Here is a 17337-nt window from a genome sequence, read left to right on the forward strand (position 1 = left end):
TGTTCCGGGGGGGGGGGGGGGGGTGAAGGCTGAGAAACAGGTAGGATGAAGCCCTGCCCGCTGGGGACTGTTAAGCCTCCAGCCCCAGCCTGGAGTCCAACTTGCACCCCTCCCAGCCTCCTCGCCTCCCCGCCCCACCACCCCAATGTCTTATGGCCCGAACCCTGGTTTTGTACCAACTCCCATTGTTCTGTCCTATCCCCCATCCCAGTTCACCCCAGTCTTGCTGCCCCACCGCGGGGATGTATCAGAATCTGACTGCCTCTCACCCTTGTCACTATCCCCTTCGGCCTGGATTACTGCGGGAGCCTCGGGCCGGCCCCAGCCTCCTCAGGGGCCCGCCCTGCCTTCCTGCCTCTCCCAACCTAAGGTGTTTACATCGCTTTTTTGCTCCAAAGTCTCCAGTTTCACCCAGTCTAAAAGCCAAAGTCCCTCCAGTGCTCGCCGCACTTCCTCCCCACCCCTGACTCACCCCTGTCCCTATCACCACCCCCACTTTTCTGATGTCATCGCCCATCCTTCTCTCCCTCCCTCACAGCACTCAAGCCCCACTGGCTTCCATGATGTTCCTCAGACACACCAAACACACTCCTGCCTCAGGGCCTTTGCACTTGCTGTCCTTTCTGGCTGCACTGCTCTTCACTCAGAATCCATAGGACTCCCTCCCACCCCTCCCCCAGGTCTCTCCATCTGTGTGGTCTTATAAATAAGCACCACTTGTCCAACCTATAATATGAATCGCCACCCAGCCATGCTCCCGAAATGCCGTATACCCTGCTTTGTTTCTCTCTTTATTAAATGACCAGTGAAAGTCTTATCCATCTGTTGACTTTCTCCTCCTGCTAGGACATAAGCACAAAGCAGCAAGGGCTTGGTCTATGTTGTTTACTGATGAATCAACAATAAATAGTACCTTAAAAGTACCTGAACGGTGCTGAAAACGGTACTTGGTTTGAGTAGGTGCTTTAGCATCTACTGAATGAATGTGTTGAATCTCTGCCTTCAAACACTTTGCTTTCTTGGGGGAGTGGGGGCCAAGGGCTCAGGCAGGCCAGACAGGCAAGGCTCCTGGGGAGGGCAAACATCGGTGGGCCCAGCAGAGATTCAATGAGCAGCCTCAGGGCAGCTGTGGGCTCAAAGCAGGGGCATGGGCTCACGGAGGGATTGTCCCTAAAAGATCCTTAAGGTGGGTGAACTTTCAGGGGCAGTGAGGGAGAGGGCTCCCTAGGAGCTATTCCCCTTTCTTCTGGCACCCGTCTCTGATTTTTCTTTGGGCTCCACTGTCTCTTCCACTCCCAAGCCATGAGGGTTAAGGCAAGCGCCTTAGACACTGGCCTCCTTCAGGCCACAGTCCTTGGTTTTAATGGTCGTGTGACCCGTCAGAGCTAACAGGATGCCACGAGACCTCACGCTGAGAAGGTAGCACTCTCCCGCTGCAATGGGACATGGTCGGGCGGGGGTGGGGGAGTGGGTGAGACCTGGAGGTGCAGCAGCCAAGCTGTGCTCACCAAGAAAGTGCAGCGTTTGTCTGGGGACAGGGTCAGTGGCGGTGAGCAGAGCCAGAGGAGAGGAAGACATAAGAACCCCTGACCAAGTGGAATCTTAGACTTTGGCTATATGAACTGATACTTGCTCTTTGTGCTTAAGCCACTTAGGATGTGGGTCTCCGTCCCTTGCAACCAGAGGAGCCCTAGCCAACGCATCAAGGGAGCATCAACAAACTCGCCAAGCCTATGGCCGCAAGATCAATACTGCATGTGCACATATGAACCTATGGGGTCTGAGGAAACAAGACACCAGCGCCTCAGCATCGGGGCGCTGCGGGCCCAGACAGGTCCTGGCTGCCCAGGGGCCTCTGGGAATGACCTGCTCGTGCTCAGGCCACCCCTGGGATCTGCAGGGCCCCACACTAGGGGACAGATGGAGGCCCACATACTCTGTGGCTCAATAGTTAAATGTAAGTCAAACTAACAAACTTACATAAAACATACGCTTTCCTTCTGCCTTGACAAATACACTTTCATAACAACCTGGAAAGTCAAGTGAGAACGGAGACTTCCATATGCAGTGATGTGAGAAAGGGGTGGGGGGGGCAGCTCCCACCCTGCCCCCTCTCTCTAACTGTCGGCTCCACCCTGAACCATAAGGGGTCCTGCACTTTCCGTGTGCTCACCGGACTCCTGTGTCCACCTCTGTCCATATCTGAGCTGCCCTTTGCTCAGCCTTGGAAAGGGCTCAGGCACGTGACCATGGCGGTAGGGCTGTCCCTCTGGAGAACAGCCCCAGGAAGAGGCTCATGCAGGCCTGGAAGATGGGCTCAGGATCGAGTGGGTAGGAAGTTCAGCATTCTAGATACTTGGAGCAAGGACTAGACGGGCAGGGCACAGGCTTCTGGTAGGCAAGTGCCCCTGGTCCCACGAACCTTTTGTTCTGGGAGGAGCCGCTGACCAGAGGACAAGGGCAGCCTCTCCGAAGCACAGACCCAGGGACTCAGGGACCCAGGGACCCAGGACCCAGGGACCCAGGGACCCAGGGACCCAGGGAAAGGGGCCTTTTGCCCGGGCTAAGGGTGGTACCAATGCATCCAAAGATACAGGGTGGGGTTTTTTTGTTTTGTTTTGTTTGAAGTAGGCTCTACACCCAACGTGGGGCTTGAACTCACAAGCCTGAGATCGAGAGTTGCATGCTCTAGTGACTGAGCCAGCTAGGCATCCCTAGGGTGGTTTTGAATTGATCAGAATGGGTGGTTTTCAGGGTACTTTTTCCTCTTCACTGACATCCGCTCCCTCCTCCCCCTCTGCCTCCTGAGACCAGGAAGTACTATATACTTATTCCCCTGAAATTTGTACTTCCCTCGAGAACACTGGAGAATGCCACTTCTGGCCCAGGTGAAAGATAACAGCACTCTGGGGGCAGGGGTGAGCCAGTTCTTGTCAGGAGTCCGCTGGAACCGCCTGGAACGTGGGATAGGGCAGCGGTGGATGGAAGCAGCAGCGCCAGCACAGAGGACCCCTGGGTGACCCGGGCGCCTCGTGGCCAACGCCAGGTGCAGGAGAAGGTGCCCAGTGGGCACAGGGCGCCTTCCCAGGGCTCCCGCAGTTATAGGACCGGAGAGCAAGCTGGGAAAGCACTCCTGTTCCCTGCTCTTCACACCCTACAGTCGATAAACCTTGAGCGGCCCTCTGTGTGAGATCAGCCCCTGGAATAATAAATGCTTCAAAAACAGGAACCTTGGTTTGCTGGTAAATTGTCCAATTTCAGGAAGTTCTTCTTTTTAGGGCCTTCGCCCCAAGGAGGACGTGCTCTGACCTGTACACTCGCTGCTCACTCATGCTGGCCCTCTGCTCTCTGGGTGTGTTGACTGTCTCTCCGGCCACTCTGTCCCCGAGAGCAGGTGCTTCCTGAAGGAGGACACCACGTGGGAGTCACTTCGTAGCCATGGAGGCTGGATACAACATGAAGGAGATGGTGACAGTGAGCATGTGACAGCTGTCCAGGCCTGGTCACCCCCTCTTGCCCACAGCTTGGGACCGTGGGCGCTCTATAAAATCTGTATGTTTCTCTCGTGCTCTGCCCCCTACCCCAGCTTTGAAGCTTCCAGCTGTCCTCTGATGTCCCTGGTGTCCATCCTACCAACCCTCATCTCTACTCTTTTCCTCTGGTCTCTAAGACCCTCTGTTTGATAACTTGGTCACATGACTAGTATGTCTCATTGCCTCACTGCCACCTCCAAGAATCTGCCCTTTGGATTTCCCCCTTTGATCCGTGCCTGGAAGCAGGCAGGCAACACTTTCTAAACCCTGACCCTCACCTCGCCTCACCGCTTAGTCATGGCCCCCAGCCCAGGCCCAAAGGCTAGGTATCCTGTCTGACTGAGGCAGCGGAGAGTGTTATAATAACACAAGTTCTGATTCTGCAGAGGATTATAAGAGCCATCGTGAAAAAAAATAAAATAAAAAAAAGAGCAATCTTGAAGAAGGCGATTCTGATTTTGACATCGATTGTGAAGGCAATGATGAAGGTAACGGCAGTGAGAGTGTGATGGTGAAGACATACTGTGTGGCCGTTGATGATCATGGCGGTGGCAGTGGTGAAGACGGAATGGGTGATAACGTCGACACTGTGACATGCCGGCGAGACGATGAGGACAGGATTGGTGACGATAGACATGTGGATGCGGCGGCAGTCACGGTGATGATGGTGGTAGGAAGAATGATGGTGACACAAGCGCTGATGGGAGAGGAGGTGATAACAATTGATGCTGATGACCGTCATTGCGTCGATGATGCTGGTGTTGACAAGACTGGCGAAGACGAAGATGCTGACGCCAGGACGGGGACAGAGATGGGGAGAAGGATGACGGTAGGGGTGGTGATGTTGGCAAGGCTGTGGGCGGAGGGAATAATTTTGATGGCGTTGATGAGATTGGTGCTGATGAGGATGTCAGCGTCATGACTGTGACAATGGCCGTAGGAATGACGGTGACAATGCTGGCACTGATGAGACTGGTGCTGACGAGACGTTGCTGTCTGGCAGGGATGGAGACGACAGCAGTGGTAGTGCTGGTGGCGCCAAGGACGCGAAGAATGGAGGTGACACCACCGTATCACTGACGGTGATGATGGTCACTGTGGTGCCGGTGCACTGGCATTTGCAGTGGTGGCAGTGGTGGTGGCGGGAGGATGACGGCCACACTGGGTTCCATCCTGCCGGGGATGCAGTGATTACACCTCACAGCTGGGGGGCAGTGAGCATCATTGCTGCCCTTCACCCACTCCATCTCTTTGGCCTCTCTCCTCGTCCCTTTTTCCATCTTCTCCATGTTCCCCTCAGCTTCTGAGCACCTTCCAGCCTGGAAGAGCACCGCTGCCCCCAAGGGACCAGGGCAGGGGCTACAGAAGCCGTGGTGGCAGCTTTATCTCCAGATGTTTCCAGGGCAGCAGCCAACTCCTGTGCTGGCAGCCCTGAGCACACGCTGCAGTAATTACATTATTTGTAGCTTCAATTTGGAATCCATTTTCTGGTCATTTTACAGTAACTCAATGGTTCACAGTCATTGCGGGAGTCCACAGCCCCCCTCACCCCCTTTCCATGGCAATTGTAGTTATAGCAAAAATTATCCCAATCAATTTGTGTCTTAAAAGGAATTGAGCAGCCCTGAGAATAAGTGACAGTAGAGGAGCCTGGGGAGCGCTGGGTCGATTCCAGGCCCGCTCCGGTCAGGCTTGGGAGAAAACACAGGCGCTCTCTGGGCTGCTGGCTCGGGCACCATTTGGCAGTCACTCATCTTTTAATTCTCCACAAAACATTTAAAAATAAAGACAATACGTGAAAGTCCCTCTTAATGGGGAAAAGGCCTCTTGGGCCTCATGTGGAGGGAAGGACTAATTCAAACAGAGCTGGCGGCACGTGATGCCAGCCTCCACGCCCCTGCACCCGCTCACCCCACGGGGCCCAAGGCGGCTGGAATGGCAGCATTTGTCATTATCAATGGGTTGATCAAAATGAAGGCCAAGGCCATCCCCCAGAAGAGTCTTAATGATGCTCCCAAGGAATACATTTTCGAAAACCAAAGATCAAAAGAAAAAAATAAAGATCACTGGAATGAGGGGCTCCCCGAGGGATGGGGCGTGCCTAAAGGGGGCACAGTCTAAGGGCAGAGACACCCCCAGGGTCAGACAGTGGTGGGTTCGACCGTCTTAGGTGTATTATCAGAGGGATGTCAAGGGGAAGTGATGGCAGAGAGGATCCTCTTCAAAAATATTTTTATTGAGATATGACACAAAAAAGCCAAGTGTAGACTACAAGCACAGACTCTTATGAAATTTTACATATAACTCTGCCATAACTACTTCCTGGATCAAAATATAAAACATTCCCAACACCTAAGGTTATCTCTTCCTCTTACAAGACACCCATTCACACTCCTCCCTCCCCCAGAGGTGACCTCTGTCCATTCACTCAACATTATGTCTGCAGGGCTCATCCGTGATGTTTCATGAAGGAAGAAATGGTTTGGTGTTTTTGTTTTTGTTTTTGTTTTTTTTACTGCTAATTCAAATTCTATTGTATGACTATCCTCCAATCTGTCCATTCTCCCATCAATGGACCTTTACTTCCCACGTTGTGCTCTTATCACAAAGTGGCCAGGAATGCTTCCAAACAGCTCCCCAAGAAGCTCCACCAGTTTTCACTCCCTCCAATGCTGCATAGAAAAAATAAACCTCAACCCCTACCTCCCACCATACACGGAAAATGATGTAAGACAGACCACGGAGCCAACTATGAAAGACAAAACAACAGAGTTTCTAGAACGTAGAAGAAAATCTTCATAACTTTAGGATAGACAAATATAGAACACAAAGACATTAACTGTAAAGAAAATATGGATAAATCAGACGTCTTCAAATTAAGAACTTTGTTCCTCAAAAGACAGTGGAAAGGTAAGCTCATTTGCAGCAGATCTATGCAATGCGGAAGTCCCACAAAGGACTCCTACCCACCATATATAAAAGACTCCTACAAGTCAATAAGAAAATGACAAGCAACCCCATTTGAAAAGTGGCTGGAAGGCTCAAAAACCACTCCAGGGAAGAGAAACTTCAAATGCCCCTTTAGCATATGCAAAGGTGCTCACCATCTCTGGTCTCCAGGGAAATACAAAGTATGACCATGATGAGATATCCAGCACATGAACGGCCAGAAACAAAACTGACTTCACCCGTAGTGTTTGTGATGACGTGGATGGATTGCCACTGCCATCTGATGCCCAAGGGGGTGGGGGGTGTAACTTGGAAAGCTGTCTGGCTGAACACATGACATCCTGGGCCCTCATACTTCTAACTCCTGGGTGTCTGCCCACCAATGTGCACCTTTCTGTGCCCAAAGACATCTACTGGAATGTTCCTAGCAGCAGTACTCCAGGGACCCCAAATGGAAGTGACTTGAACGTCCAACAATAAATTCGAGTTTTTGAAAATTGTGGCATATTTGTATAGTAGAACGCTATACAACAATGAAGAAGAGACCACTGTTATATTCAAGAACCCAGATGAATCTCACAGGTATGTTGTACAGACTGTTAGGAAGCACACACTGGTATTCTATTTACGTAGAGTTCAAAAACAGGCTAAACAGTCTATCACAGCAATGGTTCTTTAGTACAGCAGCGAAAAGGCAAAAAGGTGTGTCATTTAGCAGAGGATACGGACAATAATCACATAGTCACACACACACACACACACACACACACACACACACACAACCATGGATCAGGGTGGTGAAAGAAAGTCCGGAGCTTTATGAGGTGAAGACTTGACCTTGTCTGAGGACTTGGGGAAGGCTCCCCTGAGGACCTAGACAAATGGCAGGGCAGAGGTGGGACAGGGAAAAGGCATTACAAGCAAAAAGAACAGCATGTGCAAAAGCCCTGAGGTGGGAGGAAGCATGGCACATAGAGGACAGCAGGTAGGGCTGGAGCTCAGAGGCTGAGGGAGCAAATGGCACAAGTGTGGCTGGGAAGTCACATTTGGGCTAGCCTGGACAGGACCCTTGGGCTCTGATGATTTGGGGGAAGAAAAGCAGAACACACCATTCAGGGTTGCAAGCAAACAAAGCATGCGGTGGGGGATGGGGTGTGTGTGTGTGGCTTTGGTCCTTTGGATCAGTCTGACTGGACTTCCAGAGCTGGGTGGTCCTGTCTCGGGTCTCGTCACCCACCACTCGGCAGTTCCACATAGTATGGGACTCCAAGTTCCTGCTGGAGGAAGTGCCTCAGAAGGTTCCAGAGTTCTGCCCTGGGCTCAGTGCTGGCTGGGGAAGGTCCCTATGCTGACTCACAAGTGTGCTACTAAAGAGTTGTCATCTTATTTTAGGGATTTTTAGAAAAAAATGAACAGAATACCCAGCCTAGCCCTTTGGGGTCACTGTGCCCACGTGAAACTCTGTTCTGATTCCAGGCGTTTGTTCTACGTCCTCACCTTTTCACCGAGCAGTTTTGGTTGAGTTCAGTCACTTTCTAGCTGGATGAGGCCAGGCAGAGGATGCCAGCAGGAGCTCTCAGTAGGAAGGTGGATCTCTGACTGCACAGTGTTGGCCACAGGGCATGCGGAGAGAGAGCTGGGAGGGCTCGGGTGGGTGGGGGGAGGGGCTACGAGCACAGGGAGAAGGGTGATGGGCAGAGAACCACTCTTCGAGACTAACAGCATGGGGTTCTTGTAGTCTGTCTGCAAGTCGGCTCCGAGACTCAAGGCAGTGGTGTCAAAAATGTCAAGGATATCGTGCTCAATGTGCCCTTCAGCTCACGAGGCATGGAGGAGCAGGGAAGCGGGACGGGGCCAGCAGTGGAGAAAGTGCTTGTAGGTGTGAAGCCCCTTAACCTGGTGACTCAGTGGGCAGAGGGGAAGACAGCCAATGTAATATGAGCAAAGTCCAAAATGGGACTTCATACGTGCCAGACGCTGTTCTAGGCACTTCACAGAAGTGTGTCCATTTTGTAGACGAGAAAAGTGAGGCACAGAGTATTTTGTTCCAGGTCACAGCTAGTATCAGAATGGACAAGGTGCAAGGCTAGGCGCTCTGGCTCCAAGCTCGTGCTACACTGTCTTTCTATGCTAAGATGCCTACCAACAGTAGGGCTTTGGAAAACAGAAGCAGCATCAGGAAGCACCTTGGCAGGTGCTCTTGGGAGCCCAGGAGACCATGATTAGCTACTGGGAACCCTTGAGGAAGACCAAGAGGATCTTCCCAAGATACACAAATGACGCTGTCCCTAAGCTTAGCTGACAGGGGTCCTGAGCAATGATGCTCAGACTTCCATGCCCCATTCTCACATCGTTCATTGACTGATTCCCTCAATAATGATTTCGCTGAGCACTGACTATACACCAGTCTTTTAGGTGCTAGGGCTACATCAGCTAACAAGAGACAGCCTTCCTTTCAGTAGTGTTGGAGAGAAGAGAAATGACAACAAGCACACACCACTATTTAGCTATGAATTGTGATAATGGCCTTGAAGAATAAAAGAAAGGGGCTATGATGACCTTGTCTTTCTGGGGAATGATATTCTTTAGGCCTGAAATTTTATAAATGGAGTTCCTTGGGAATCTAGGGATATACGGAAGCTATTTCTAGAGTTATTTGAGCCTCTTAAGTTAATTTCAGTTAAATATGTGTGTGTGAGTGGGTGAGTATAAACTATATTTTTAAAATAGTAACAAAAGAGCATATGTGTATACTTAAATGTGCTATATGGTACAGTGGAAACTGTTAGCTCATTCAGGTATTGACAAGTTTCCTTGTTTTTGTTTTTGCCCCTGACAATCTTAGGATAAAGTTCTCCAATCTTTTCTGTGCAGTTACGGGAGTTTATTGTGAGTTGTGTCACTAATAAGAAGGATGCAACCCAACATTTGTTTTATTTTTTAAAACTCAGGTGTGGGGAAAACTGTTCGACTGGACTTACTAAGACTTATTTTTATGACTTATACTTTTCTTGTTATTGTGCAGCTAAAACAAAACATGGAAATGTACTGAATGTCTAACTTGAAGTGTTACCCATAGCCTCTGGAGTCAAATCATTCAGGAGGTCTCTTTATGCCAAGTAAATGTTGCATGTTTGAACTTGTACATTATCTGTTTTATATGTATTTTAACTATTGATATTCTGGGTGGTATTTCCATCAAAAAAAAATGAAAATGCCGGCTTCGGTTCAAAGATGTTGGGGATCTGACCTGACCTGCTCATTGCTACCTCTCCAGTCCCATCTCAGACCCACACCCCTCATCCTCCACCTGCTCCCGTAGCCCCTCACTTCCTCACGGCACTTTCCAGTGGCCTTGAAATTCCTGCTGGACAACCTGGGGGATGACACAGCCAAAGGTGGACTGGGAATGAGGCAGGTCCCCAACCCAGACAGAATAGGCTCTAAGCTTCAAGCCCACCAAGAGCTCAGGCCCATTTTCAGGACTCTGGACAGCAAACGTGCTCCTCTCTCTACTCCTGGAAGAGACCAAGAACAGTCAAGGCTGCATACTCACCCTTTTTGGTGGCCTCGAAGCTGTCATGAAAGTGAATCCTCTGGATATCATAGGTCAAGGTTGTGTTGGGCAGCAGAGTCCTGTTCCTGTTGATGATGTTGGCAGAAAATCGAAAGGCATGCTCCTCAGCATTCATGACCTGGGCATTGGGGCCATCTGCATACTCAAAGATTCCTCCTGCAAGAGATGGGTAAAATCATGTGTGCTGGGGAAGAAGGGACATGCTAACAAAGATGCTGGCTCAGAAGGTTTTATGGACAAGATTTTTCCCTAAAAAATTGCTCAACAATATCCTAGATAATTCCTATACATAGAAATTGTGCTACAGCATACAAAATATGAGGATCCTCCTAGTTCAATCAGCCAGGAACAGAGACTGACAACAGAGAGTGCCAAACAGAGCCAAATAAAATGACCAACTTAGTAATATTGCTATGAAAATTTTCAAGAGAGTGCTGGCAAGTAGAATCTATTAGAATATGACAAGGATAACATGATCAGGTAGAGTTATATTCAATATAAAGAAAGAGTGGTTCAACATAAAGCAATCTATGAATATCATTCCATTACATCAATAGTTCAAAGGGAAAAAAATAACACACGATCAACTCACAAGATGCAGGAAAGCATTTGATAAAATCCAATATATACTGCTGTTAAGAATGCTTAATAAACTAGCGCCAGAAAAGTCGCTGCCTTGAAACATCTTTAGCTCAAATCTGCCTTCAATATCACACTAATGGTAAACACTGGAGACATTCTCATTAAAGAAATAAAGAAGGGGTAAAGATTCACGCCACATCATTAGCCAACAAAATAAGAAAGAAAAAGAATTTAGAGGCACACCTCTTGAAAAGAAAAGAAAAATTCTTGCCAATGATATAAATGACTTCCTACAAACCCTTAATCCCCAAACACAAAAACTAGTTAAGAACTAGCAGGAGAGTCGAGTTAGGTGATCAGTTAGCATAAATTAATACCGTTTCTTTATATCAGCATCAACCAGTAAGAAAACCTAATGGCAAAAGATCTTCTTTATAACATATCAACAAAAATATCAAATAACTAATAATAAAGCAAATAAGAAGCATGCAATTTCAGTACTAAAAATGACAACACTACAGTATGAATATGTAATAGCAGGTTTAAATGACAAAGCGTGTCCCGCTTCAGGATAGTTGGGCCCAAGAATAGAGGTGTCAGTTTATTCCAAATTAATGTTTCCGTTAACTTAATGCAATTCCTATCAGAATCATAGGAGGGTTTTTCTTTTACTTGACAAGATGACTCTCAAATGCATCTGGAAGACTAACCAGGAGATAACAGCCTGAAGAGATGAGAGATGATCTGCACTGCCAGATTTAAAACAGATCATAAAAGCCAAAATAATTAAAAACATGTCCCAGTGGCATGTGAAAATACAGACAGATCAACAGAATGAGATAAAAAGCCCCCAGAAAGAGATGTGAGTAGAGATAAGTATTTAAGACATGACAAAGGTGGCCATTTCCAATCAGTGGGTAAAATATAAATTATTCATTAATTGTGCTGAGGCAATTATTCAATTATTTGGGAGAAATTTAAGTTAGATTCCAATCTTAAGCCATATATCAAAATAAGTTCCAAGTGGATTAAAGATTAAATAGCATGAAAGTAAGGGAAGGAAAGAGGAAAGAAGACAGTATAAAGGTACCAAAAAAGAAAATATAGGTGAATGTTATACAATATTGAGGTGGAGGGGGCCTTTTCAGGCATTACAATAATGTCAGAAACCATAGAAGAAACATGAATAACTCCACAGAAATAATATATATCAAACAATAATCTATCAAAACTACCATACATCAAACTTGGGAAAATATTTGTAACTTATTTGTCCATATAAAAGTTGATGATCTTATTTTATAAAATAAACAGTTACTGAAAAAAACCCCAAATACTTCAGTAGAGAAATATGCAAAGGATATTTCCCTAAAGAAAAAAAAGTAATACAGGGGAGCCTGGGTGGCTCAGTTGGTTGAGCATCTGACTTCAGGTGAGGTCATGATCTCGCAGTCTGTGAGTTTGACCCCTGCGTTGGGCTCTGTGCTGAAAGCTCAGAGCCTGGAGTCTGCTTCAGATTCTGTGTCTCCCTCTCTCTCTCTCTCTCTGCCCCTCCCCAACTCATGCTTTGTCTCTCTCCCTCTCTCAAAAAACAAACATTTAAAAAAATTTTAAATACTACAAAGAGCTGTTAACGTATTTGAAAAATGTGTATCCTCCCTAAAAATCAAATAAACTCCATTTCAACCATCAGTGAGATACCATGTTTAGCCTCTCCCATGGGCAAACATAAAACAAATTATAACACCCAGCTTTGCTGAGCATGTTTATTATTTTTTTATAGTTTACTTTTGAGACCGAGAGAGACAGAGCACAGTGGGGGAGGAGGAGGAGGAGGAGGAGAGAGAGAGAGAGAGAGAATCTGAAACAGGCAGGCTCTCAGCTGTCAGCAAAGAGCTGATGCAGGGCTCGAACCCACAAACTGTGAGATCATGACCTGAGCCAAAGTCCGACACTTAACTGACTGAGCCGTCCAGGCGCCCCTTGCTGAGTGTGTTTAGAAACAGACACCTGCTTGGGGCGCCTGGGTGGCTCAGTCGGTTAAGCATCCGACTTTGGCTCAGGGCATGATCTCACGGTTCGTGGGTTCGAGCCCCACATCGGGCTCTGTGCTGACTGCCAGCTCAGAGCCTGGAGCCTGTTTCGGATTCTGTGTCTCCCTCTCTCTCTCTGACTCTCCCCTGCTCACACTGTCTGTCTCTGTCTCTCTCAGAAATAAATAGAAACAGACACCTGCTTAACTCTTGGTGGAAGTGAAAACTGGTACACCTCGTTTCCCAGTGGCTACCAGAAAATACCAAAAGCCTTAAAAAATGCTCAGGTCTTTGACTCAATACTTCCCTTTGACTCAGTTTCTTCGGTTTCTAGGAATTGACTTCGACAACAACAGGGGACACACCACTGGGGATCGGGAGGGGCATCCATAGACGTCCAACACAGAGACAGAGTCAATAAGCCCCAATAAGCTGTATCTTTCCATGTCAGAGCAAAAATTTAACAATTTGAGAACTACCTACGGCATACTTTTAAGTGAAAAGCAAAGGTTATAAAGTCCAAGATGCAATGTGATTCTATGTCAGAAGAGGAAGAATAGAAGGAAGATGAGGAGGAATTTCTACCATAGACAGAATAATTGGAGACATTTCAAAACAGTGCAGGTGAACAGTCCCACGAGGTAAATTTTTTTATGTTGTTCTTTGTGCTTTTCTTTATTTTCCAAATGAAGTTTTTATGTTTTCTTTCTTTGTTCCTTTAAAAAAATTCAACTTCATCAAGGTGTGATTTACGTTGAGCAATTCCACGAAATGCGCCTTGTATTAAGCGTACGATGGTTTTTAGTAAATGTACTGATTTGTGTGGCTACCCTCACAATCCTGAACATTCCTATCACTGCAGTTAGATCTCTTGTGCCCATTTACAGTCAATCATAGTTTCCACCTCCCAGCCCCAGGCAAGCACTCATTTACTTTCTGTCTCTAAAAGTTTATCTTTTCTGGACATTTCCTGTAAATGGAATCATGCCATAGGTGGTCTTCAGCATCTGGCTTCTTTCACTTAATATATTTCTGATCCTTATCCATGTTGTATCCATCAGTACCTCACTCCTTCTGACTGTTAAATATCACTTTCTACGCATGTGCCACATTTTCTTCACCCACTCAGCACCAGCTGATGGGTACTTGAGTTATTTCCATCATTTTAAAAAGTTAGAAAATTTTTTTAATGTTTATTTTGAGAGAGAAAGTGGGGAGAGAGAGAGAGCGCACACTAGTAGGGGAGGGGCACACAGAGAGAGACGCAGAACCCGAAGTAGGCTCCAGGCTCTGAGCTATTAGGCACAGAGTCCCACCCAGGGCTCCAGCACATGAGCTGTGAGATCATGGCCTGACTCAAAGTTGAAGCCTGAGCTTAACCGACTGAGCCTGCCAGGGGCTCCTGGAAAAACAATTTTTTAAGTGAGTGTGTTTAAAGGATGCTGAGGGGCTCAGTTGGTTAAGCATCCAACTTTAGTTCATGTCATGATCTCACAGTTCGTGAGTTCACTCTGTGCTGACAGCTCAGAGCCTGGAGCCTGCTTCCGATTCTGTGTCTCCCTCTCTCCCTCTGCCCCTCTCCTGCTCACACTGTTTCTCTCTCTCAAAAATAAATAAAATTTAAAAAAAGTTTAAGTGAGCATTTAATGAAAAGATCCTCAGTGTCACTCATCATCAGGGAAATATAAATCAAAGCCACACTGAGATACCGCCTCACATTGGACAGAGGGGCTAAAATGAGCAAATCTGGAGACTATAGATGCTGGCGAGATGAAGAAAGGGGAACCCTCTCGCACTGTTGCTGGGAGTGCAAACTGGTGCAGCCGCTCTGAAATAGTGTGGAGGTTCCTCAAAAAATTAAAAATAGAACTCCCCTATGACCCAGAAATAACACTACTAGGAATTTACCCAAGGGACACAGGAGTGCTGATGCATAGGGGCACATGTACCCCAATGTTTATAGCAGCACTCTCAACAATAGCCAAATTATGGAAAGAGCCTAAATGTCCATCAACTGACAAACGGATCAAGAAGATGTGGTCTCTATATTCAATGGAATACTACATGGCAATGAGAAAGAATAAAAACTGGCCATTTGCAGCAACGTGGATGGAACTGGAAGGTATTATGCTCAGTGAAATATGTCAGGCAGAGAAGGACAGATACCATATGTTTTCACTCAAAGGTAGATCTTGAGAAACTTAACAGAAGACCATGGGGGAGGGGAAGGGGAAAAAATAGTTACAAACAGACAGGGAGGGAAGCATACCACAAGAGACCCTTAAATACAGAGAACAAACTGAGGGCTGATGGGGGTGGGGGAGTGGGGAAAGTGGGTGATGGGCATGGAAGAGGGCACTTGTTGGGATGAGCACTGGGTGTTGTAAGCCAATCTGACAGTAAGTTATATTTAAAAAATAAAGTGAGTATTTTAAAAAGAGGACAAATAAATCGGCACCCCCACCTCAGCCCTCCAGCAGGCTTACAACCTGTAACACGTAGTATGCACGCGTGTGAGTGTGCATGGGTGTGCATAAACATGTTGGGCCCACGCATAAAACATGAGGAGAAGAACTGCGCCCCGAAATGTCAAGAGGGGTTCTCTCTGAGTGACAAGATTACGGGTGACTTTAATTTCCTTCCTTGTGTTTTTCTGTATTTTCCAAAAGTTCTGCAGTGAACATGTGTTCTATTTCTAATCGGAAAAGCCATCATGTGACTGTGTGTATGTGTTTCAAGGAAAATAAATGATCAAAATACCATATGATCTGGTAATTCTAGGGATTTTAATTTAATGTTGGGGATTTAGCATCTCTGGGGATATAAATTTAGAATACGTTAGAAATACATACACACATTGATCTATATGGATACTCTTGACATAATATTGAAAAAGATAGAAGCAATTTAATGTCCCAAAGTAGGAAATTACTCAATACATTAAAAGTCACCCATATGGAAGAACAACTTGCAGGCATTAAGAGTCAGGGTAGGGGCGCCTGAGCGGTTCATTTGGTTAAGCATCTGACTCTTGATTTCGACTCTGGTCATAATCTCAAATGTTGTGAGATTGAGCCCCACCTGAGGCTCTGTGCTGAGTGTGGAGACTGCTTGGACTGTCTCTCTCCTTCCCCTGCTCTTGCTTGCTCTCTCTTTCTCAAGACAAATAAATAAACATTAAAAAAAGAGTCAGGGTATAGGACGGCATGATACAGTGCCAAGGATTTGCTTCAAAATAATAGGGAAAGGGTGAGTGTGAAAAGGGTAAAAATGGGGCATAAAGGTGATGAGTTGCTGATCACTGGGGCCAGGTGGTGGGTGCACAGGGATTCATTATATGCCCGCAAGTGGATATGACAGACATCTTCCATAAGAAGATATTCTTTAAAATCCTTGTATAACTAAGACAAAATTAACAAATCATGGTAGTGCAATCACAAGAGAGACACAATAGTGTTTGCAGATGCTTATTACTGTTCTCTTAAAAACTCAAGAGAATTAGATGGAAACTAAACAGCTCATCAAGGAGCCAGCATACAAATATAGAAAAAACATATAGCCTTCCTGTATATCAGCAATAAACAGTGAGGAATTATAAGGAAAAAGAGAGACCCTATTCACAAAGGCAACAATAAGAAAATAAAATACTTTACAATAAATGTGCAATTCTTATACCAAGGAAACTACAAAACTTTACTGGGGGACATAAAAGAAGACTTGAATAAATGGAGAGGCATAACTTTCTCCTGGAAGAGAAGGCTCAATATTGTAAAGATGTCAGTTCTCCTCAAATTAATTTATAAATTTAATGCATTCCAATTAAAATCAAAAAGGACATACCAGAAGGGCATACACCAAAATGTTAACAGAGGTTCTTTCTAGAAAGTAAAAAGATAATGGATTGCTTCTGCTTAGTGCTTTTTTCCCCAAGTCCTCTGCACCAAGCAAGGGCTTTGGTAATAAGGAAAAAGCTTTAAAAGAATGCTCTTAAGGAATACTTAATGATACAGAAAATGCTTGTTCTTCTCCCCCCCCCACCCCACCAAAGCAACAAAATTATATTACAGTTTGAAATCTATTTATCAAACTAAAAGCACATTATCTATATTTATAGAAAAAAGACTGGAAAGATTTATACCAACATTTGATCAATGAGCTTCTCTGCACGGAAGGGGTTTACAGATACTTTTCACTTGCTCCTATTTTGATTTTTCTAGGTTATTTACAATAAATATGCATTCTCTTTTGTATTTTAAAATGTAAAAATTTTCAGGGCGCCTGGGTGGCTCAGTTGGTTAAGCATCCCACTTTGGCTCAGGTGATGATCTCATGGTTCATGGGTTCGAGCCCTGTGTCAGGCTCTGTGCTGACAGCCAGCTCTCTCTCTCTCTGTGTCTCCCTCTCTCTCTGATCCTCTCCCGCTCATGCTGTCTCTCTCTCTCTCTCTCTCAGAAATAAATACAACATTAAAATTTTTTTTTAAGTTTTTGTAAAAAAATTTACAAAAAAATTGTAAAAAGTGTACCAAAGAGAGCCTGGGAAGAAGTCTGGTCATTATAGATCCCCATTCCAAATGAGAGTCAAAGGTCACAGGACAAGGAGCCATTTCCTAGGGCTTCATACTTTCCCGGCCTCTCACATCTTGGTAGGGGGAGGAAAGAAG

General features: G+C 46.1%; 1 protein-coding gene across 1 annotated transcript in view; it reads right to left on the minus strand.

Moving 5' to 3' along the window:
* The window catches only part of GRIK3 (glutamate ionotropic receptor kainate type subunit 3), a 230191-nt gene that overhangs the window by 78839 nt on the left and 134015 nt on the right, over positions 1-17337 (minus strand). The window contains exon 2 of the mRNA XM_077753181.1: positions 10039-10215. Within this exon, the coding sequence (XP_077609307.1) occupies positions 10039-10215 (177 nt within the window). The remainder of the gene's footprint in view (positions 1-10038; positions 10216-17337) is intronic.

The sequence above is a fragment of the Crocuta crocuta genome, unplaced genomic scaffold, assembly GCF_008692635.1.
Source record: "Crocuta crocuta isolate KB4526 unplaced genomic scaffold, BGI_CrCroc_1.0 scaffold303, whole genome shotgun sequence".
NCBI classification, from domain to species: Eukaryota; Metazoa; Chordata; class Mammalia; order Carnivora; family Hyaenidae; genus Crocuta; species Crocuta crocuta.